The following is a 21,649-nucleotide window of genomic DNA, read 5'->3' as shown; positions in this document are numbered from 1 at the left end:
AATGTCTGTCTGTATGGGGTTATACATCAGAAAGAAGTTGGTCAAGCACAATATTTCAGGAAAGATAGGTTGCCTTTCATTTGAAACTTCAGGATTGATCAAGTTCAGATTGTTACAAGAGCTGTGTTCTTCAATACATGGAGATAATCATAGAATCGTGAAGGTTGGAAAAGCCCTCCAAGATCATCTGGTCCAACTGTCCCCCCTACCACCACTGTCACCCACTAAACCATGCCCGTAATGCTTCAGATACCAGTTTTCTGCATTCAAAAAGAAATCAGGTTAGTGTATGACTTGTCACCCCAGCACAGATACTTATTGGGAGTGTTCCCGAGTTGTGTTCCTAAGTGTTCCTTTAAGAAAAAATCCCTCCTTCAGTTAGATCAATAAATAGTTCTGTTGTTGGCTCTTACAGCTTCACATCCTGCAAGAAGACTTCTTAGTTTTTCACTCATGTTACTACTACAAGGCATTTTTGTCAGGTTTGATTAGAATTATTTGCTGTATTACTGACCCTGTTCCCAGATGGGAACTAAATTTAACATTAACTTTTCTAATGGGAAACTACTTCCAGTTATTAGCAAGCCTGTTTCCTTCTATTTTTCTACAGACTGCCCTGGTAGTGGCAATTACATCTGCTAGACGAGTGGAAGGTTTAAAGTGTCTTTGAGAACAAAGGGTCCCCCCTCCACCAAAATTGTTATGTAAGGATTTTTTTTTTTCTGTTGACTCAGGTAATTAATCTGTAGTTACTTATTTATTTCTTCCTTTAACTCTATACATCCACAGTAGGAGCTGTTTTTATGCACCTCAGATGTTGATGAGTCTTTGGAGGAGAGGTTTTATATTCACGGGGCAGGTCACTGAGATCTGCCGAGTACTCCCTGGGACTCCACGCTGCAACAGGGAGCGTCTCTCCATGGAGGGATTTTCATATGTGAACTTGCTAGGAGATGACCAAGACAGAGCTTTTGATTTAACTAGGTGAGAACACGGTGAAGGCAGCATCTTAAGGACTAGTTTGTTCGGAGAGAGCAAAACTAACGCTGCTGTGCAAATGTATGTCGGTCTCCTGTCGATCAGCGGCCTGGTTTTGTGTTCTGCACGCACTCAAGCTACTCTGCAGGCAGGATATCTTCTTCAAGGGCCTTTCTGTTGTGCTTACTGCTATAACTCCAAGTTCTCCAGCAGCACTAACTTTCACAAAATCCATGTGAAGGAAGAGGTGGAGCTATCCCAGGTCTGGGCACATTGGGCTGCAGGTTAAAATGTGCTGTGCTCCCTGGGCCTCTGGTGTTGCAGCCTCCCCTGTGATTAAAGAAACTGCTCCGTCCACTGACCTTGGTCACAGCTGGGTGCTCACTGAGCCTCAGGATCCGCCTGCAGGGCCTCCAGGGTGATGGCTGGGAGGTTATAAGCTACATACATCCTGTGCTTGGCCTGCGTGCAAGCTGCCCCCATTTGCTCATTGCCGTGCTGTAGCACAGGTGGGCACAGAGCCCAGTTCTCCTCCGCCTGTTGGGAGCCGACAGGCCATCCTCTCCCTCTCCTTCAAAACCCTGTCTTGCTCACTGCCCATCTGCCTGCATGGCACACACAGCCAGAAGCATTTTTCCCCCCACTTTAGAAAAAGGATTTGCCTCCAGATGAGGGCTCCTTCTGAGGTGAATGAAACGTGGGTCCTGTGCATGAGACTGCCTCAGGTCACAGAGAGAAGCTGCCAGTGAAACCATGAGTTCCTGCATAACTGGGCTCCTGGGGGCTAGTTTTGCAACTTCAGCCACCTTATTTTAACAAAGATTTGTATAAGGTGATTTTTATAGCAGTTTATAATGTTAAAAATTAGCATTTTTAATGCAAATGAAGTAAAATTTAAACTCCTCCTTACCCATGAAATTTAACAGCTGACTTGGACCTTGGGATGTTCCCTTCAGGGTTATCCTGGTACTGGAGCAGACACAAATGATAAATGCCAGCAGCACTGGCTACACTCCTCTGACTGGACCAACCTTGTAACAGAGCAAAAGCACAGCTAAACTATTGCTTAATTACAACTTTTCAAAGAGAAATTCAGTGTATGTATATACATTATATATATATATAGTTTTTCAGGGGGGTCAATGCTTTACTGCATTTCTCAGAATCACCTGCAATTATCTGGGATGTGGCTTTGCAGCCCTATGACCTAAAAAATATCAGCCCAAGGGTTTAAACTTTTGCGGTATCAGAGGGAACCACAAGTACCATGATTTTGTATTGGAATTATCCGGCACCCTTCTCTAACAGGAGGCACCAGCGTGCAGTTGGGCCTGTCCTGCTCTGCTGGGGTGGATGTCTGCTGCTGTACAGGCCGTAATTTCTCTGCAAATCATCTGGAGTTGGGATTTTCTCAAGTGGTTAAGAGAACGGGAGGCGTTTGGCCAGTACTAAATTTTAAATTAAAATGGGATTGAGACTTCACTGCTTGAAAATCCAGGTCTTAAGGCAGCAAATGGGTACTTTCTGTGAGTGCTCTATCTATCCAACCAGTGCATCAATACATAAATGTTGTCATGTTTTGAGGCAGAAATGATTTATATGATATTCATACCTGAATTCTTCATAATCTTCCCCTGCGCTTGCCAGCACTTCATACTAAACAAACATTTAATGAAAAAGACCACTGCTCTAGCCCTTTGTATAAATCTAAATCTAAAGCAAATTCATATTTAGAGCCGATTGCGGCTGCTGCCACGCTGATGTACCAGTGTGCATGGAGAAAGAGACGGACGGGTTATCCAGAGACCAACTTTTATTGTGCATTGTTAATGCAACAGAACAAATGGAACTGGAGGTATGTAGTAATAAAACCAATATTCAAATTAGGATTAACACCTGAAATAGTAAACTGTAGGTAACAAATGTCTTTATAATTAAAAAATATTGACTGTTTAAAAAATTCTCTAAGATTTTTATATTTTTTAAAAGAAATGTGTGTTGCCACATAGAAAACAATTCACACATCCTATAGAAATTGTCACAAAAACCTTACTAGTCTATATTACACTATGCACTTTTTTGTACAATATCTGATAAAGGTCTATCCCTAACCTGTACTTACTCTACACAGTACAATCATCATTAGAAAGTATTCATAGAATTAACTACACCATAACAATAAAAATATCGGGATTAATGGTTTTTTAATCACAGTTTCTCCACAAATATTTGTCATAGAAAATATAGCGAAGGCATGTTGGCACAGATGGGCGTGCGGTACTGCTACACAAAGTTTGAGAGAAGGCAGATACATAAATGACAGTAAGATTAAAGAGTATGGAAGGATAAGACAAGGATCTATCCTCCTGGGACTTGCTGGAGTGACATGACAGATAGCAGCTTCCTTCTGCTGCCAGCCTGCCGCCTGCATCCAGCACGGAGAAGGGATGTGTTGACTTACAAAGCACGGTGCTTAAATATGGATATCTCGCTGTGCGAGGGCTTACAGGCTATCTATTATTTCGGGTCCCGTAGCGTTATACCTAACATCTTGCGGATACATAGATGCTTCGATCTGCATGGATTCATAATGCCTCGTGAATAAACTAATTGGAACAAGTAGTTGTGAAATGGTTTTTAAACGAAAGGGGTGGGTCAGGAGTCAAGTGGCCACGATGGCAGTTAAAAACAAGAGAGAGGCTGCCGTGGTCTATTATTTTTTAAAAAAACAAGCATGAACAAAAAAAGAGATGGGCTCCTGTCTTTTGATGGCTGTCTGTGACTACTATTCATGTCACTGGTGATTGCACAGAAGCAGCTGAGGGCAAAATTTTGTTCAAAAAGAAAGGTCCAAACCTGCCAAGCCATTTCTAGTGCTAAAGTGGCTTTCAGGATGAAACTATACATTTGGTTATTTTGCACAATGTGAGAGCACAGGATTGTGAGTGGTACCAGGACACTGGTTACACTTTTTACACTAAAAATAAAGCTAGACTTACTAGTTATTTGCAAAATCTTTAGGTTATTAAGTGAGAGAGGTCTGTCCAGTCCAGTAACTCTGTTCTGTGACTATTAAAAATGAAGCATCTGTATTTTTAATCTCATATGCTTAACCATTTGAAAGGAACCATCACAATGTTTACAAAAATACAGCATGATACATATCGCTGTGGACAAATTTACAGCATAATGTTGACTCGCACGCTCTGACATGTTTTACCAAGTAGTTCTGGCAAGTGTCACCACATTAAACATATACCAGCAAGACTTACACCATCTGAGCAATGTAACATCTTCTATTATAGTTCTCTTAAAAGAAAAAAAAGTGTAAGTTCAACACTGAAAAGCTACTAAAGGATATCTGTACTGTGACATTTTAATACACCGAGTGTCTTCCCCCTCGGCCACCGCACACCACTGACTGGTCAAAGAAAGTCACCTCCTGCCTGCACGAGGGATGCTGCCCCGACCCCCTTGGCCCGGGAAGGAGCAGTGTGACCAAACTGCGTGTTCTCTGATAAATTGGTTCTTCTGAGTCAAATGAGTGCCTTTCGACCTTTTAAAAATTAGCAAAATGAAAACGAGCTGAGAGGTATTGGGCATTTAAGGGCCTAAAGCATATCCTGGCTGAGCGCGGCTCCATCTACTGCGGCAGGAGCCGCGCGCCGTTCATGGCAGCAGGCAAAGGGGAGGCAGACGGCAGGGAGAAATGATGGTGTGGGTGAGCTGGCATTTGAGAGGCTGCCCCAGTCTTTCGTCCGCGGTCAGGCTGGAGCTATGGGCACGCTTCGTGGCAGAAGGCCCTTCCTGACCTTTACGGCATGGGCTGGGTGCTTCCCCCCCTGCCCGGCACGCGGGGAGGAGGTTGGGAAGGAGAGGAGAATGGTAGAAGGAGCAATTAGTAGCTTCTCTAATGGTGTGCGCGAGGCAGGGAGGAAAGCTGGGGAGCATGAGATACACGTTCAGGAGAATCAACACTGATGAGGTAGCACTAAAGGTGATCACAAGCAGAGTGGATTTTCTTTCCCCAAACCAGTGCCCTGTCCCTGCCGGCCGGGGAGCATTGCCTCAAGGAGAGCTGGGCCAGGCTATGGAGAACACCAGCACCAGCCTGAGCGACCGGCCAGGGCACGGAGATCGAAACACCCTGACGCTGAAAGGAAAGGGTATTGTTTCTTTGGCATTACGTATTTCTGGAGTGCGTCAATTTGGAGGGAAAAGGGACTCCCAAGCCTTTGAAATTAAACGTTTTTAATGGATGGATTGTTTTCCTTTTGAGCTGGCATCTGCTTCCCATGTTGTACTCTGCTGTAAAGTGGCTTCTGCTCTACCACACATCCTTTTTTACAGCTCTTAAGTCTGGATCCCAGGTTTACGTTTCTTACAACAAAACGCTAAATTAGGCTTTTCTAACTCAACCCCTCCCTGAATGCACCACTGAGCATCTGACTGTTGAGACCAGCACATTGCCTCATCTATTTCAAGGAATGGATATAAAACACAAATGAAAGCAAAAACAAGAAAAGGCAATTTAAAACCTCTAAAGCTACATAATATGGCTGCAGAATAGGATCAGACAAAGCAAAACCTGTCTTCTGAAATGGCAATTTGTTTTTAGCAATCTTTTTTTTAATGAAAACTGTCATGATCAACTCTAATCCCTTAGAAATCTAGATAAATATAGTGTCTATCCGATACACAAAGCAATTTTTATCTATTAGAAGTGCCTGTTATTGTTCTGGGTCTTTGAAGGATTCTGTTGTTGATGAGCGCTGCTGTTTTAGCCAGGAAGCTTAATTTCCTGGCATAGCTGGCTAAAGGAAGTCCCTGAATTTTCCATCTAGTGTGGTATTTTAAGGTAGCATTTATAATTATACTGCTTGCTGTTAAGAAATGAGCAACCACTTTTTTTTTTTTTTTTTTTTTTTTGGTCACATGCACGCATACTCATTCTTACATCTCCTACTTAGGAAAAGCAAATAGTACCTGGTTGTTCTGTCCGATGGTCCGGACCTGGGCTTGTTACCAATGGGCAGACAAGATGGTAGCTGTTGTTTCTTTTGAAATTTGTATATTTTTTAAATGGTCTTTCCTCTACAACTAAATGGAATGAACTGCAGTTTCCCCTTGGGGGTGCTATGAAAGGTTTGCAAATAATAGGCACTGAGAAGTCCCATAGGGCAGGTCTTGAAATGGATTTCTTTCTGTAAACGGGGACATGGTAGGATGGAGAAGCTGAAATGTATGCAGTATGTGTTCAAACATGCTTTGGACTCTTAAATGACTTCAGGGTAAGTATGCTTAACAAATAGTCTCTTCTAAATTAACTGCTTGCTACTGTTGCATGAGTTTCCTCTCACTGCTGTCAATCGCCAGATCCATCTTGCATACCTCTATTGAAAACTTCGTCCTGTGATCCTGGATGGTCAGTCCCTTCATAGTATGAGTTCCCATTGTGAAGGAAAGTCCCCACCGCACGCCCTTGCCGAGCGTGTCCTACTGCGTCGCTGAAGACCTTGTTTATTTGCTCTTCGGATGGCATCCACCAGTCAGGGTTGGAAGTACAATGCATTCTAATGAACTCTGCAAGAAAACAGGCAAGGATACAGAAAACAGCTTGTCTTGGCAGCACCTGGTATTGCCCAGACATCAAAAGCTCATGGGAAATAAGAAACGGGGCACCGTTGTTCTACTGAAACGGAGGTAAAGCCTTATGGGAAATGCCATGATAATGCCAGTTGGACCTATCGTACTTCTGCACAAGTGTGCTTCTCCACATGCAGTCTGCTCCTACACCTGAGGGGACCTGCAGAGAATGCCCCTTCTTGCAGAAAGAAAAAGAATTACTTCTAAGTAACGCTTATGATTCAGCATCTGCAATACATGCAAAAGTTAAAACGAACTGGGATGTATTTCACTTGAAGTCTGTTGTGTGTGTGTGTGTGTGTGTGTGCCTTAACGTGGTTAATTTCACGGACCTTCATCATCTCCCTCTGCTGACTGCTTGAACATCTGCAGGTTGCAGCAGCCCACGACCTGCTCGAAAACGTCACTCCCGTGACTTCAGTTCAGTGCTTTCTGATTGGAGTCTCTTTCATTTTAAGTCCTGCTCCTTTCATCTCTTGGAATCTAACACTTATTTTTCAGAGATTAAACCGGCCTTAGAAATAGGTAAGTGAGATGAGAGGGCTAATTTGGGGAGCCATGCAATAGTTTTCAGTGTGTGAGAAAGTGAATTGTACTGCAAGTAATTTGCCTATTTAAGTAGCTGCTGTTACAAACAGCTATTTGTATGTGATGATTAGCTTTTAAAATTTCTGTTCAGATTCTCTGACATGCAATGGCTACACTTGCAGAAGGCACCTTACCAGTCGTGGAGTTGTAACTGCTAGGCGGATCTCAAATAGGTGCATTTGGACTTGAAACATCCAAATACAGTTTTAAATGTGAGGGTACCTTATTAGATATATTGGATACACGGTATCTTATATGGAAACACAGCTTCTTATTTGTTCTGTAACATTAGTTATTCCCTCATGCTGTATTGTGTCTCCCAGGATATTTTTAAATTCCATTTTCTCCTGTTGACAAGCCAACGGCACAGTAAGTGGCACAAGGTAACTTCATTACTGTTACATCATCTTGAGACCAGGGAAAGCTGTGCTTTTACAAGAGTTACTGTGCCTGCAAGGTATCTCATCTGTTGGACAATTAGGATGTGATTTTTGCATAGCTCTTCCAGCAGTGTGTTTGCAAAAGTGATAGCTATCTTGGTTTTAAATTCATTTCCCTTAAAATCCACACAGGCAACAGTAATTCCTAGTTATGTTCACATGAGGCTTCAGACTGGCATTTTTCTCAAAGAAATGGTCACTATGTAAAGGAGTAATCTGATAATTTATGCATGTCAGGCTGTTTTAAAGCTAGTTCCAGACATCGGTCAATTGTAGGAATGCATTGTAAGTGTTTATAGATGTTTAATCTACTCTGCAGAGAAAAGAGCAGTTTGTTCATCCTGCTGTGGTGTGAAGGCATCACTGGACATGCTGGGAATTAATTGCATTACCTGGGCTTGCAAATGGGTAGGTGTCAGTGGCTAACTCTTGGCACTGTAGAAAGTTGTAATCTTCCCAGTGTTCCCACCCGCACACAAGAGTCCAAAGGGATAGCTGTCTCTGTGGCTTTCTTAACTACACTGAGCATTTTGGCTTCCTGTTCAAGCTTCTGTAAATTAAGGCTATTGTCCTTTCTCCCAAAGAACGCTCCACACCTTCAGTCTGTCTAGTGCCCCCAGAAGGCAAGTAGTCATATGCACAAGTTCATCTACGGGTGAAATTACTGTTAGTCTTAGCGGGACGAATGGGGGACGAAAGAGGAAGAAAAGGGTATTAACTCTCTGTTTGTGCCCAAATCATTAGATGAAAAGTAAAGCCATTTAGTAAATAGTATTCAGCCCTTAGGCCTTCCATTTCCAGGAGAACTTCTGGGACCCTGACTCTGGCTCCAGACCTCTGTGCAGCACGCTGTGCAATGGACTTGCCCTTCTATTGAGCTCTGATGGAGTCAAAGCTCTGGCAGAGCGTGCTATAACAGGTGTAGTATAAGAAGAGCACCTTCACCTAATTTGTCTGCATGTAAAAACTGAGTTCATTACCGGGTTACATCAATGTGCTACAACTAAATGTATGATCTGCTTGGCCTTGTTGAATTTTTTTCTAACTCAAATGGGAAGAGGCTCCATCTTATGTATAACCACTTTGGATTCCTGCTAGATGACTAAAAATATTATTGCTGGCTGCTGAAAATTTAGCAATTTACACTGCATTGATTAGGAAAACATTATTGAAGTCAGTCCAATCTAAATTTTATGTATGTGCTCATAGAGCACTATAAATTAACTACAGAAATGATAAGCAGCTGCATTTATGAAACGCAGACACTGATACTACAAAAATGTTTTAACTGGGCTTTGAAAGTCCTGTTTTGTATGTTTCATTATAAAGTAACAGGTCTTAAAATTTTAGAAAACCAAAGTATGAACTGCCACTGCAGAAAATTCTTCCCAACCTAGGTCCCTTCTCCGTGTTGTCCAACATCCTCACTCTTTGACATTGTGAAATACTTGCAAAACTCCCCCTCCTGCTGAGGCCGAACATGAGGAAAGCGGTTCCCTAACTTTTGCAGTTGATGTTGCATCAGTATGCCAAAGAAGAGTTAAATCCTTGACAATGCACTTGTGTACACTTTGTATCTAACTAACCTTTAGATGTTCTTGACCCTATAAAAAGTCCAAACCTATTCTGAATCTTGGTAAGGTTTTGATTTCAATGATGCACTGTGGCCTTGAGCACTAACTACATGTTTGGCTAAAAAAATATTCTTCTGGTTAATTTTGCTGTATATCAGTGTCAAAGAATGCCCTGTTGTTTTACTGTAAAAGAGGTTAACCAGGATTGTCTGATTTTCCTTTCAAGTACCTTGGTGTCATGCACCTTGTATTTGTCTCCTCTCCTAAATAAGCAGCCCTGGGTTTTTTTTTCAGTCAAATATCTATATACATATATATAATACATACATATACGAATGTATGTATTAAAAAAAATGTGGAGGGTTTCTGGCTGCTTGCCACCTGTCTCTGAAACCCCTTCTAGGTCTGCAACTGTCAGCCAAACGCTTCTACTGAGCCAGAGCCAATGTGGTGAAATGAGATCACATATGGTGGACACTGAGCGAAAGGATGCAGTACCTCTGAGACATGTTACTTTTACGGGATCCAGAGGACGTCTTTCAGGACCTGTCTCTCCTGACTGCACTGACCTTTTCCTTTTCCCAAGGCCGCATGAGTACTTAAGCTCATCGGTTGTGAAAACAAATCTGATGAGATATCGAAGGAGTCGCCGTCCGTCTTTCTTTGAAGAGTTTACAGCCTCATCCCACTGTTTACTAGTGATGTAGACAGGATAGTTGTTCAGCAACTGCTTGCTCCCCTGGAAAAGTGAAATATTTCCATTGCTTATTTTATAAGGCAAACAGGTAAAGATGTCATTTGCAATAAATAAATATGCTTTTTAACTAGGTGAGATGCTGACAGTGAAACACACACCAAAATGAACACAGAATTGCCTTTTCTAAGTACTTTTAAAATTACATTTCCATTTTCTACAACTACAACTTGGTGAGGTGCAAGGCACACATTTTGAGAGATGGCCATTGATAATCTGCACTTTAACAAGTAGGTTAAAAAGCGTTAAGAACTAGTGACTGGATATACTATTCAAATATAACCTTTCTTCTTAATCTGTTAAAATGCATAAAAAGGGTCTTTGAAGAGCATGATCAAATGGATCACTTCATACCAGCTGACAGCTTACTTCAGAGGTGGCTCTTTTGGTCTATTTTTATAATAAATTTATTACTTCTGTAGCGCACACCTGAAATCTGACAGCAGTTATGTTACTGTGAAAAATATAAAGAAAATAAATAAAGCAACTCTAAAAACTAAAAGCTTCATTATTATTAATGAATGCCATATTAACTCAAATTACAGCTTTACGGAAATGCCACCATGTCAGCTGGAAAGAAATTTTGCTTTTAACCTTTGTAATTTGTGTGCTTCAATATTCCAACCTTAAATGAATGCTGCAGGACTAATTATGGGGATTCCTGTAATCCACACACATTTATAAGCCCTCTCATTCAATTGTGCCTAAACTGTATTACTTCAGTTCTTGCTGCCTATAAAATAGTTTGGGATTAGTTGATTAATAAAAGACGGTATTGTTAATACCATCTTCTATTGCAAATACTGTTAATTTACTTGATTATAAGTAAATAGAGTATACAAATAACCCAGCCCCAAACCACAGACTCCTAGACACTCATTCACTTGTACAGCTACACCTGTTTATCAAAGCATGTAGATCTGGAGGCCCAATTAGTGCAAGCTTCATATAGCACTCAGCTCAGGTAGGGGTTCACAACAAATGAGAAAAACATGTGTCTGAGGTTCAACACAGGCAATCACCTGCTTGCTGCGCTTGTGGCCCAACTGTTGCAAAGTTATCCTCCTTGCTTTCGCATCTCTGATAGCTGAAAACTATTTTAAGGACTGCCCTTGCCTCCTTTCATATGTTTATAAAAGTGTGCTGGGAGGCAGCTTGGGAGCGTCTTTGAAGGTTTTCCTCAGGTATTTGCTTTTATTTCCTTTTGCAAATTTGATGAATACGCAGAAGGTTGAATTTAGTGAAGACCGTGATGAGGGGGAGTCTGTTTGTATGAATCGGGACATTGACATCTCCCAGCGCAGGGGAGCATTGCTGGGAGCTGAACCTACATGATGGAGTGCTTCTTGTTCGCCTTGGTTCAAACCCAACGGGATTGGTGCAAATTGCTGCAAAGGCAGCTACAAGCAAATCCAAAACTCAGCAATGGAAGCCACAATATAAAGGGGGAGAAGGGCTTTGTCAGTCTGATGGCCAAAGATCTCAACCCAGTGGGAGCAGACACTCATATTTCCTTGGCTTTTTCCATCACAGATGTAATACACAGGCCCACTTGATCCCAGTGTTGATATATATATGTATATATATATTTAGCAGCTTGCTCAACATCCCTTTTATATGAATCTAATTATTTTCCAACCAAGAACCTTTCTTACTGGTACTGGTGGGAAGTACGAGCTGCAGCTAACTCTGTTGAGCCTGAGAGGCAGAAGCAGTGCAACGCAAGTCATCGCACGCTGCAGGACTCTAGGCTTGCTCACGTGTGTTGGGGATGGATGCTCATCTGTGGCTTTGCTAAGCAGCATGTTATCCTAAAAGCTACCGTTTAAATGCATAGCACTGATGGAAATACAGTCTTTTAAGCCTAGTGCAGAAAGGCTTGACATCTAAATTTCATGAGAGCTCACATTACTATTAACTGTGGAGAAGGTAATAAATTTTGCCTAATTTCCTCAGCCCAAATTTTATTATACTTCTCTCTTATTCCCACTGAAATTTAGGATTATTTTTCCTCATTCTTCTCTAAAGGCTTGATATAGTGTTATGATACTCTGTTAAACAATTACGGTGCTCCTGCTACGGATACACTTTCATTACTTTGTGCGAAAGTAAAGCACTTCTGGGCAAAAGATCCTTGGTAAATATATGATGCAGTTTGGTGCGTCCAGCAGTCATTACACTAAAACAAACAGAAAACCTTCCAGAAATGAAATAAGCAGATCCTGGAGGAAGAGCCACAGTACAAATGCGTTCATGCTTGTATTTGTACATGATTAAGCTTATGAATAAAAGATTAGCATCTATGTATTTAATTGAATAAAAAATTCTGTCACATCATGACAAGCTATTCCATGTGGGGCATTACAAAGCAGCCTTACTTTTACAATGCTGGAAAATTTTAGTTGAGCAGAAGAGCATTAAAAAAGGAACATGAAATATTGGAATACATTTGGGTGATAACAGCTAATGATATATAAACATTATATACATCAATTTCCATGGGGTAAAACTGAATGGAGAAGCAAACTGATGCAAAGCCTGAACCGCTGCAATGCATCTTCAGCAAAACTACGGGCTATTGGGCTACGTGAGGCTTGCACGACATATAATTTTTATGAAGAGCAATAGGAGGTCAGACTGGACCTTTGTCTTCCCTCATATGATTTTGTTAGCGTGAATATTGGGTACTGACAAGTACAGACTATATATATGAAAGCATGCATAACGAGATCCTGAAATATAGATGGTCTAAACTAGAAAAGTCTCAACAAAACCACTTCATCTGAGGCATTTTTACATGCCTAGATAGAAACATATTGGAGGAAAATTAATGTGAGTTATGCTAGAGCTGATACCTACATCTATACGTCTATTTTCTAGAGAAGGAGAGGACTTGAATTTCTTGCTTTTTCACTGAAGCACTTTCAAAAGGAACATAATTACCAAATTCCTAATATCCACATTAAGCACAAAATAGCCAACACACAACATATTGCTTGGGATCCTTTCTGAAAAGAAAGGGTGCTCCAAAGACTTTCTGAAGTCTTATAATGGTTGATGGTGGCAAAACAAAGGAGTAAGGTGCACGTCAGAGCTCAGGGATGCATTTGACAACAGGAGGCTTTGTGGGAAGGTGTAGGAAGCTCCACTTTTTTTTCTTTACAAAGCATTTCTCCCCTCCCCGTGCTGTCCAAGCCCAGCCTTCAACCTCACGCTCTCCAGTTCGTCCCTCTCCCACGTCTGGCAGTTCCTTGGCCCCATAGGATGAACGCCCTGCGCGCAGCCACCCTGAACCATTCCCACTCGGCTGGGCGAAGGGGAGGCTTCACTGGGCTCCACACTTCCAGCTACGTTTTTCACCAGCCCAGCCCTAGCCTGAAGTCCACCTATGCTCCATCAGTGATGCTCCTGAGGCAAGGGGAGAGAAAAATTATCCAGGCAAGTGTGGTAGATGTGGATGAAGGGAGTTATGCACTGCTTACTAAGTCATCCTATATTACACCGGTGATGACACTTTTCCATTTTGGGGATTACTGTAGCTAAGACTGACAGTTTAATAAAAGATTTTACATATTTTACTACTACATGTATTCTTCCAGCACCTCCTGATTTATTTGCACCTCCTGATTTATTTGCCTACAGGTTTTCAATGAATTTTCAAACACAAGGATATGTAGCTTGTCTTTGCTGTATACTACCTCAGTCGGATGGTCTGCTGGCTGCGGTACCAGAAGTTGGTTGTGGTGCTGAAGTACAGTCTTCAAATAATCTAAAACAGTCTGGCAGGGCACTGCATGAAACAAATTGCAATTACTGTATATTAGCTAGCTAGCACAAAATAGAACAACAATATTAAATCAGGCAGTGTTCTTCAGGATCTGTGTACTTCTGTGAGATTTATTTCAAATAGGAAATATACCTCATTTTGATTTGTGCCGTCATTTCATTCAATAAATACACAACAGATGCCGCATTTCCTACATGGAGATTTCTGACATTGCTTTTATTTTCTGCCCACTAGTTTTCAAAGGCTTTCTCTGGTTTGAAATTATAATTATTACAAATATAAATTAGGTCAGCAGTAATGATAATAACAAAAAATCTGTAAATACTGTAAACAGGCCAAACCATACAAAGGAGGAAACATTCCTTGGACCTAAATCATGCGCTGATTAACATGTAAATATGCTCACATATTTTAGAAACTACAGTCTGATTAACTATACTGAACAGATTTAATGATTCATATACTTTAATTTCTTTTCCCACCCTCCTCCCAAATTTGTTATAAAACTAGGTGTTAGGCAAATTGCTTTCTTTCTCTTTCCTTCATCCTTCCCCCTTTCCATCCCCATTGCTCTCATCCATTTCAGTAGTGGTACCAATATCTCATTGCCTTCTGCTGAGGTGATAGGTTAATTAGGGATGATTCAATTACGGGTCTCTCTTAAACAGATGCTGCCACATCCCTGATTAACTCTGGAGTATTTTTGAGATACAGTGCTTTTCTCCTGAGCCTGAAACACAGTAGGAGAATTAAACAGATATTAACCCAACATTAAGACTGACTTTTCCAAGACTAAATAAGCATCATTTTTAAGGTACCTTCTCAGACACATTTTGTGTGTTTTGTTTCAGTACAGTATTCAGAGATCATGTTAGCTTCAAATAAATATCCAGAAAAAATATCTAGTGTTCCTTCTTTTTCTATTTATTCCTTGGTTTTTGGTCTTTAAACCTGTAAAATCTGGCATTTGGGGCTTTGTCTTAAGCTGGCAATCTAAAAGCAAGCACTTGAATCACGGAAAATGTATTAAGGCAGGCTTTACAGTGGTCTTCCCCCAGTATTTTGCACTATTCCCTGGGCACTCAACTGGACAGTAACTATGTCTCTGCCTAGGCACCTTCTCTGCTTTGAACATGGACAAAGCAGTGTTATGTTCAGTAGTTTGCATACAGAACCTATGCAGAGTGCCTCACACGGGTAACAAATTTCTACAATTTTTCATCATGTGCTGATGTGTCTGTAAAGATGAGCAATCAATGTACTTACTCCTGTTTCATTTGATGTATCACACTTTGCCATGTGAGGTTATGAATTTATGTGCTGGACAAAAGTTAGCACTTCAGGAGACGTGTACCTATTTAGTATCTCTGGTGACTTCACTGCTTATTGCTAGACCACTGGTGTAGATGCTATGCTGAAGTATACGAGCAGGAGAGTGTAGAGCAGTTTTTTTGTTGTTGTTTTTTTTTTTTTTTTAGGGAAAAAAACCCTTTTTTAAGTAAGTGTCATCAGATGGCTTCAGAAAATGTTTCAATTTTGAAAAAGTCAGAAGGGCAGTCAAGCTTAACAGTCTCACCAACCTGTTCTGCATCTGTCTTATAATGAGAGCTGTATATTTAGCATATAGCAGCAATCAAAAAATTCAGTACAAGTCCTTGAGTGGAATATAGGAGGAAAACATGTTAACCACAGCTAGTTTTAGTACACTAAATATTCTTCAGAGGGTGTGGCAAGAAAGTGTTTGGCTTCTTTTTCCCCATTTTATATAGAAGAAAGATTACTGAGGAAGAAGAAAAAATTCTTTTGCCCTTGTGGATAGGCAGAAGGATAAGACAGTGTTTGGAGACCTTTTTGCTTACATTTTGTTCAGCAAAACCAAGTCCCTGCAGTCCTATACCAGGTGACTTGCTTGAAGAGCTAAATAAACCAGTGCTGAAACCCTACAGAAAATAAAATGCTGACTGAGGACATCATAAGCTGGTGAACAGGAGATAGTTCCTTTTAGTGATCTGAATTCTTAGCATGAAGTCGGAGATGTCCTAGTAGACGGTATAGAAGTGCAAAAGGAAATTGTGCCCTACTCAAAATAAACCCTTCTGTATGTGTTTGCTGTATGATGTGCCCAAAATTAAGATTAACCTGGAAATGTCCACGTTACTTTGTGATTAAGTGGGTGTCCAGGGAAGAAGCAGAAGGATCTCAAAGATTTGTCCTGGGCAACTTCAGAATCTATGCGACAGGGTGAGCAAAAACTGCTGTTTGGGTGGAAGTTACCGCAGGCATCTCCTGTGAGATCCTGGGATTTTCTGGGAGGTGACAGTAAGGATGGAAAGGGCCAGGATGGGTGATTGCATTACTGCCTGAAAGAAAAGATGCTTGGACTTGGAGGAGACCTGAGTGATACTCGGGAAACTTGAGACACTTGAGAAGAATCCTGTTCCTGCTGTTGGAAATTGCTGCCCTAAGTGTGTCCCTTTTTATTTAGCACGGTCATTTTGCACATACAGTTGCCAAAGCATCCCTGGGAGCTTCAGGTCCTCACGAAGCTGGGTTCAAAACAGCCTGTGAAGTTTGCACTTACCTTTCTGGCTGCCTCTATTAGCAAGAGTCCCTGTTGATAACCTGATGGCTGTCAGCCATACTCGGTCCTATTACCTGAATAATGTGTCAAAAATTTCTAATTTTTTGGAACTGATCTCACAGCAGGGTATCATTTTACTCACAAAAAGTAATTTCATTGCAGACTATTCAAAGATAGATTTACACTTGTTCTTCCAAATGAATGGGGCACAAGTGAGAAGGGAAAGTATACAGGGAAGTATTCAACCCGCGGTGTCCCTGGCCCAAGAAATGCAGCTCTCCTTTAACCATATTCTGCTGATACAATGCTTTCTCATTGCTGGTGAGAAATGCGAAGGCGCTAAGAGCTGACTGAAGCTTATAAATACTCTTATCTTCACAAAAGCAGTAACATTTCAAGCACAAAACCGTATGATTTTGTTATCATTCTGATGGCTGGAGTCCTTTGAGCACTTTTGACTTGTAACACCATCACACGTCACACTGTTTGCTCTTGGTACAAACAACCCCAGCCTTTCAAACACCAGATGCTACTTGCAAAGCCAGGGTTCTTGGCTTGCCTTATTAACTGGCCCCAAAAGGAAGCTCCAAAGAGGGCAGTGCAAGACCCAAGAGTCAAAGATTCAGTTTCACTTCTGCCTCCTTCATAGGGCTCTACAAATACTCTCTATGCCAGAGAGAACAACTTTTTCCTGCAAACCCCACAGCAAATGCAACTTTGCAAGAGCCTGTGGCTCCCAACTGCATGAATAATCATTTAAACCTGCTTGCTTATTCATTTTGTATTTATTTTACTTTGATGTGGTCTCTAGAGAGTTAACAGGATCGTCACCTGGAGAGCTGATTCTCTGCATGCTTACGCATGTACCCACTATCAGTGACACTACCAACAGGGCTCTCTGCTTACTGTAACCAATGCGAAAGGTGCTAATGTGGAAATAACAGTTGCTCGCTATGATTTAGTAGAAAGCCTGAGGGGAGGCAGCAATTTTCCTGCCCATTAGGAAGAAATTCCCGTGGCCTTTACTTCCTCTAAGAGTGCCTCAGAAAAGATGCTGAGTGGCAAAGCAACCTGGCCTGCAGGGAGGGACAAAGGAGTGGGATCTTTGGGCAAGTTCAACAGCGAGAAGGAGGTGCTGGGGAGTATTTAGTATGCCGAGGAAAGCTGCCCATGCTAAGATGCTGAGCGGTGACTAAGCAGGACATGCTTAGAGGTGGCAGGGCTTCATTGTTAATTGATCAAAGTTACGAGACCTTATTGTTATTCCAGGCAGAAAACTTTGTTTCCGAATGTTGTAACAGCGGTCCTTTGGCACAGCTTGTCACGGCTTTCTCTGCGGAATATCCTAATTTCTAATAAAGCGTTGACTGGTGTGTCGGCCACCGGCTGTGCTGCGTACAAAAGGCGGGGTTACAAAATCCCTACACCACCTATGGGTTTGTACATCCAAAGGCCACACCAGCCCTTTGGCTGCCCTGCGCTTCAATATCCAGCTGGGAACCCACCATGGCTTCCAAAAGCCTTTCTCAGCGTCCATTTCCCAGTGGCTGAAATGAAGCCAGTATTCAATATTTGGTAGTAATATTTAATATTTGGTAACATTGCTCTGCGCTAAATGCACAGTGTTCAGGTGGATCTGTAACCCATCACCTTCCTCACTCCGTTACCTCTGTACTGTCTGCAAACTCCGAGTAATGATTGTAAGTTTTCTTCCAGGACACTGACAAAACTATTAAAAACCCAGGCTACAAACAGTTTCGCAAAGAATCGCTCTAGAAATTCATCTGTCTCATGGCAATTTCCCAGTTACAAATGTATTTGCATTTTTTAAATCACTCCTTGTTACATAATGCTAAGTAACACCCTGTAGACCTGCAATATCCTCATCAACCAAACTCTTCATCTCAACAAAACCATTCGGCAGGATGTTGACTGGTACTAACTCCATTATTCTCTGTCAGTTGAATCAGGGATCAGTTGTGCAATTATCTTGCCTGGGATCAGCATCAGGCCAGCAAGCCTATGATCATCCCAGATATCTCATGTATCCTTTTAAAAAATACATTATAGAGCATTTGCAAAAATAAATTATAGAATATTTGTATCTTTCAGTCTCCAGGAGCATCCCAAATATCCCAAAAGACAATCAAAATCAGAGTCAGGGCCCCCTTTGTCCACTCTCATTTTTTTAGCTCCTGAGGTGAGCTGTCCAAATCTCATGATTTTCAAACCATCACGCTTTCAGGAGGGACTCCTGAATCTGCTCATGAACCACCCTCTGTTGCAACCTGAACTGAAACGTATCAGCTTGAATTGGAGTCAGCATCTTTCTGCCACTTCCAAAACCAGTCGCAACTCTGGTGCTCATGAGCTCTTTAGTTGTCCTTGTCCCTGAGGCTGTCTGGGAGGGAGCTGCAGGAGGCAGCTGAGGCTGCAGTCCCACCTAAAGCGGCCACTGAACGTGTCCTAACATCCAGAGACATGGTGGAAATGAAAAATATTTCTACCTGTATACTGTTTTTGTTTTGTGGTACGACTGCATCATTTTACTCTAGTGTCAGCTCACAAATATTCAATGAGCAGTTTCATATTACCAACAAAACCCACCACTTCCCCTTGATAATCGCCCAGTACTGTTACCAGAACCCCTTTCTTCCCCTTTAATTTCCCAGGGAAAGAATGCCTCCTTCACAGATGGCTCCAGATTTAAATTATTAATTTTCTACTGCTTCTAACCTCTGCTTTTTATTCACTACCGTCACCTTCCCCTTTACCCCATTTGTTATGTTTCTAACTGTCCCTTTGCATTCCTTCTAAGGTGGTTGTTTCTGCAACCAGCATGAATCCTTGTCTCCTAGATAATCTTTGGGAACCTTCCATAAAGTGTTTTTAATGTTTCCCAATTATCACCCACTCTTTTCTACCTTCAACTCTGATCATTCTTTTTGGTTCTGTGAAACCAACTTTTTACAAAGTGTCAAGGGTATTTGTATTATCACTTTGTGCTGCACTCTTTCTGCTCATAATAAATCTTACCGAGTCACCATCACTTGTACTGGTATCTGCCAAAATGAGGGCTCTCTCCCCGAAATGTGGCTTCCACTATAACACACCGCAGCCGGGGCCCTGACCCCCCAAGTAAGCAGGCAGAAAGAAATCTGGTTATTCTGTTGCTTAATGAGATGTGGTGGTCTGTAACTGACACTAGCTAGCGATCCTCCCTGTGCCTCGCAGAGCAGAACACGGATTCGAGCATCCAAGCCCATTTACTTCTGAGCTGCCGGGGAGGAGGAGAGCCAGGAAGCGTGCACATGCACATCCATCCCGCTCAGAATGGCAGCTGTTCGTTAAGACTCTCTCAGCATTGCAATGTGTCCTCCTTCACTTGACCTTGAGTCATTCTTCACTTGGAGTTCATTTCAGGGCATTTCTAAATTGATGCTCGACTGTCAAAAAGACGTGACATATGATATGGGACCTGCTGGCAGGGTGAATTTCTTAGAACATTAACTGAGCCCCTTCCCTGCCTGAGATTTGGACAAGTGTGCAGTATAACACGGCTTGTATTACTTTAGCTCATACACTCATTTATTTCAATAGCGAGCTGAAAGCTGCATGGACAGGCTGCTTAGAGATTTTGGGGTGCGTTGAGCTGGAAAAAGAGTGAGGGGCAAGGAGAGATGGGGGTTAGCAACGAGTATCTGATCTCAGTGCTCAAAACCTGGCAAATTTGGATTCTTGTAATTGGATGGCAAAATAAAAGCAGCACACATTTTTAGCGAGAGCAGCCAGCAGAAAGCCAAGAGCCGAAGAATCAATATTACACGCACAAAAGCGTTAAAGATTGGCTGAACTGACCCATCACTGCTGCCGAAAAGCAGGGAAAGGAGAAAAAAGAGATAGCAAATATCCTGTTACTTCTAAAATCTCTCTCAGTTGTGCTTTCCAGGTGGAGTGGAAAACCATGTTACTTCTGTAAATTTGAATCTGGAAAGGCATTTCTCTTATTTTTCTTTTGGAGAAAGATTTCTACCAGAAAGAAGAATGTGCCCCTTCCCAACCTCCTCTGTGTTTTATTTTTGCCTGTGCTTACTCCCTTTCCTTCTACTTAGCGGAAGCTGCCTCTTCTTCAAGCCTCAGTCTCAACTATAAAGTCTTCAGGACCAGGACCTCACCTAAAAAACACTACATGTCTGTACCACTAATGAATAACAGCGAAACCAAGGAGCCCCTGATGAGCAGGGACAGTAGTCTGTGTCACTAAAATACTAAGGGCGACCTGCAAAACCCAAACCAAAGCCCAGACAGGTCAACCACAACTCTCTGCAAAATGGCAAAAAAGATAAAACCCTGCCCATGCAAATTCTCTTTTTTTTTTTTTTTTTTTTAACAAGGGCAAACCTCACACTGAAGGGGACAAAAACCCATAATAAAGCCTTGGTCTGCTGCATTTAGATGTTTTTGAGCTCAGGCTGGTTGAGCTCTGTGCTGCAGCAGGCAGATTCAAAGGGGCTCTCTTGCAGAAGAGTCCTGGTAAAGCTGGCGGTGGCTGCACTCGAGGCTCGCCTACTAAGGGAACCTCACACTTTGAAGCTGAACAGGCCAGAGATCAGACCAAAACATCCCGAACATCAAGGGAAACCAAGGAACTGGTTAAATGCGAACATCAAGAAAAAAGGACAACAAAAAAAGACATGAAAAAGCGTTCGTCATAACCCTTGATGGCTGCTTTATCTGTGCTGTTGCTGTAGTAGAGTCTTTGGAAATGCGATGCTCTGAAAGTATAAAGGAGACAGGATTTGTAGGGAAAAGTAATATCTTTTATTAGATCATTCGACATAGTCAGGAGAAAAAAAAAAGTCAAGCCCTGGGCACACAAAACGTTCTGGAAAACTTGTCTGACTTTTTCAATTACACTGATATTAACTCTACCTGCAAATCCCGCTTTGCTTTGGCTACTTCCAGCTGCCACCAGCATCTTCTCCTTACGTTATCACCTCTACTTTTGAGATTTTTTTTTCACCCTTGTTCTTCCTCCTTTTGCTGAAACATTTTTTGCTGCTGGGCCAACGAGGCAAGAATAATTACTGTATTTATCACACATCGCTTCGTCTTACTTGTATCTTTATACTACTTTCAGGCTGGTTTGCCTGAAATTGTGTGGCAAAGCATAGAGTACTGGAGGCAAGCCCTCACACACGACTCCAGGCCTTTGCTTTGACCACCCACAAATATTTCCTCCTTTTTAGGCTGAAAGCTGTGAGAAAATCTGACTGACAACAGCAAAGAATGGCATAATGT

General features: G+C 41.8%; 1 protein-coding gene across 2 annotated transcripts in view; it reads right to left on the bottom strand.

The window, feature by feature from the left end:
* Window positions 1–2,223: 2,223 nt before the first annotated feature.
* The window catches only part of BEND4 (BEN domain containing 4), a 31,621-nt gene continuing 12,195 nt past the window's right edge, over window positions 2,224–21,649 (bottom strand). Inside the window, exons 3-5 of one of the 2 annotated variants that reach the window (XM_083834733.1) lie at window positions 13,679–13,770; window positions 9,725–9,965; window positions 2,224–6,561 (exon numbers count right to left, since the gene is read on the bottom strand). In XM_083834733.1, coding sequence (XP_083690859.1) covers window positions 6,344–6,561; window positions 9,725–9,965; window positions 13,679–13,770 — 551 coding nt within the window. In that variant the 3' untranslated portion in view covers window positions 2,224–6,343. The remainder of the gene's footprint in view (window positions 6,562–9,724; window positions 9,966–13,678; window positions 13,771–21,649) is intronic. The other variant, XM_083834734.1, reaches the window with a different exon arrangement.

Source organism: Anser anser (assembly GCF_964211835.1).
Source record: "Anser anser genome assembly, chromosome: 4".
NCBI lineage: Eukaryota > Metazoa > Chordata > Aves > Anseriformes > Anatidae > Anser > Anser anser.
This window is presented reverse-complemented; position numbering and strand designations above follow the sequence as displayed.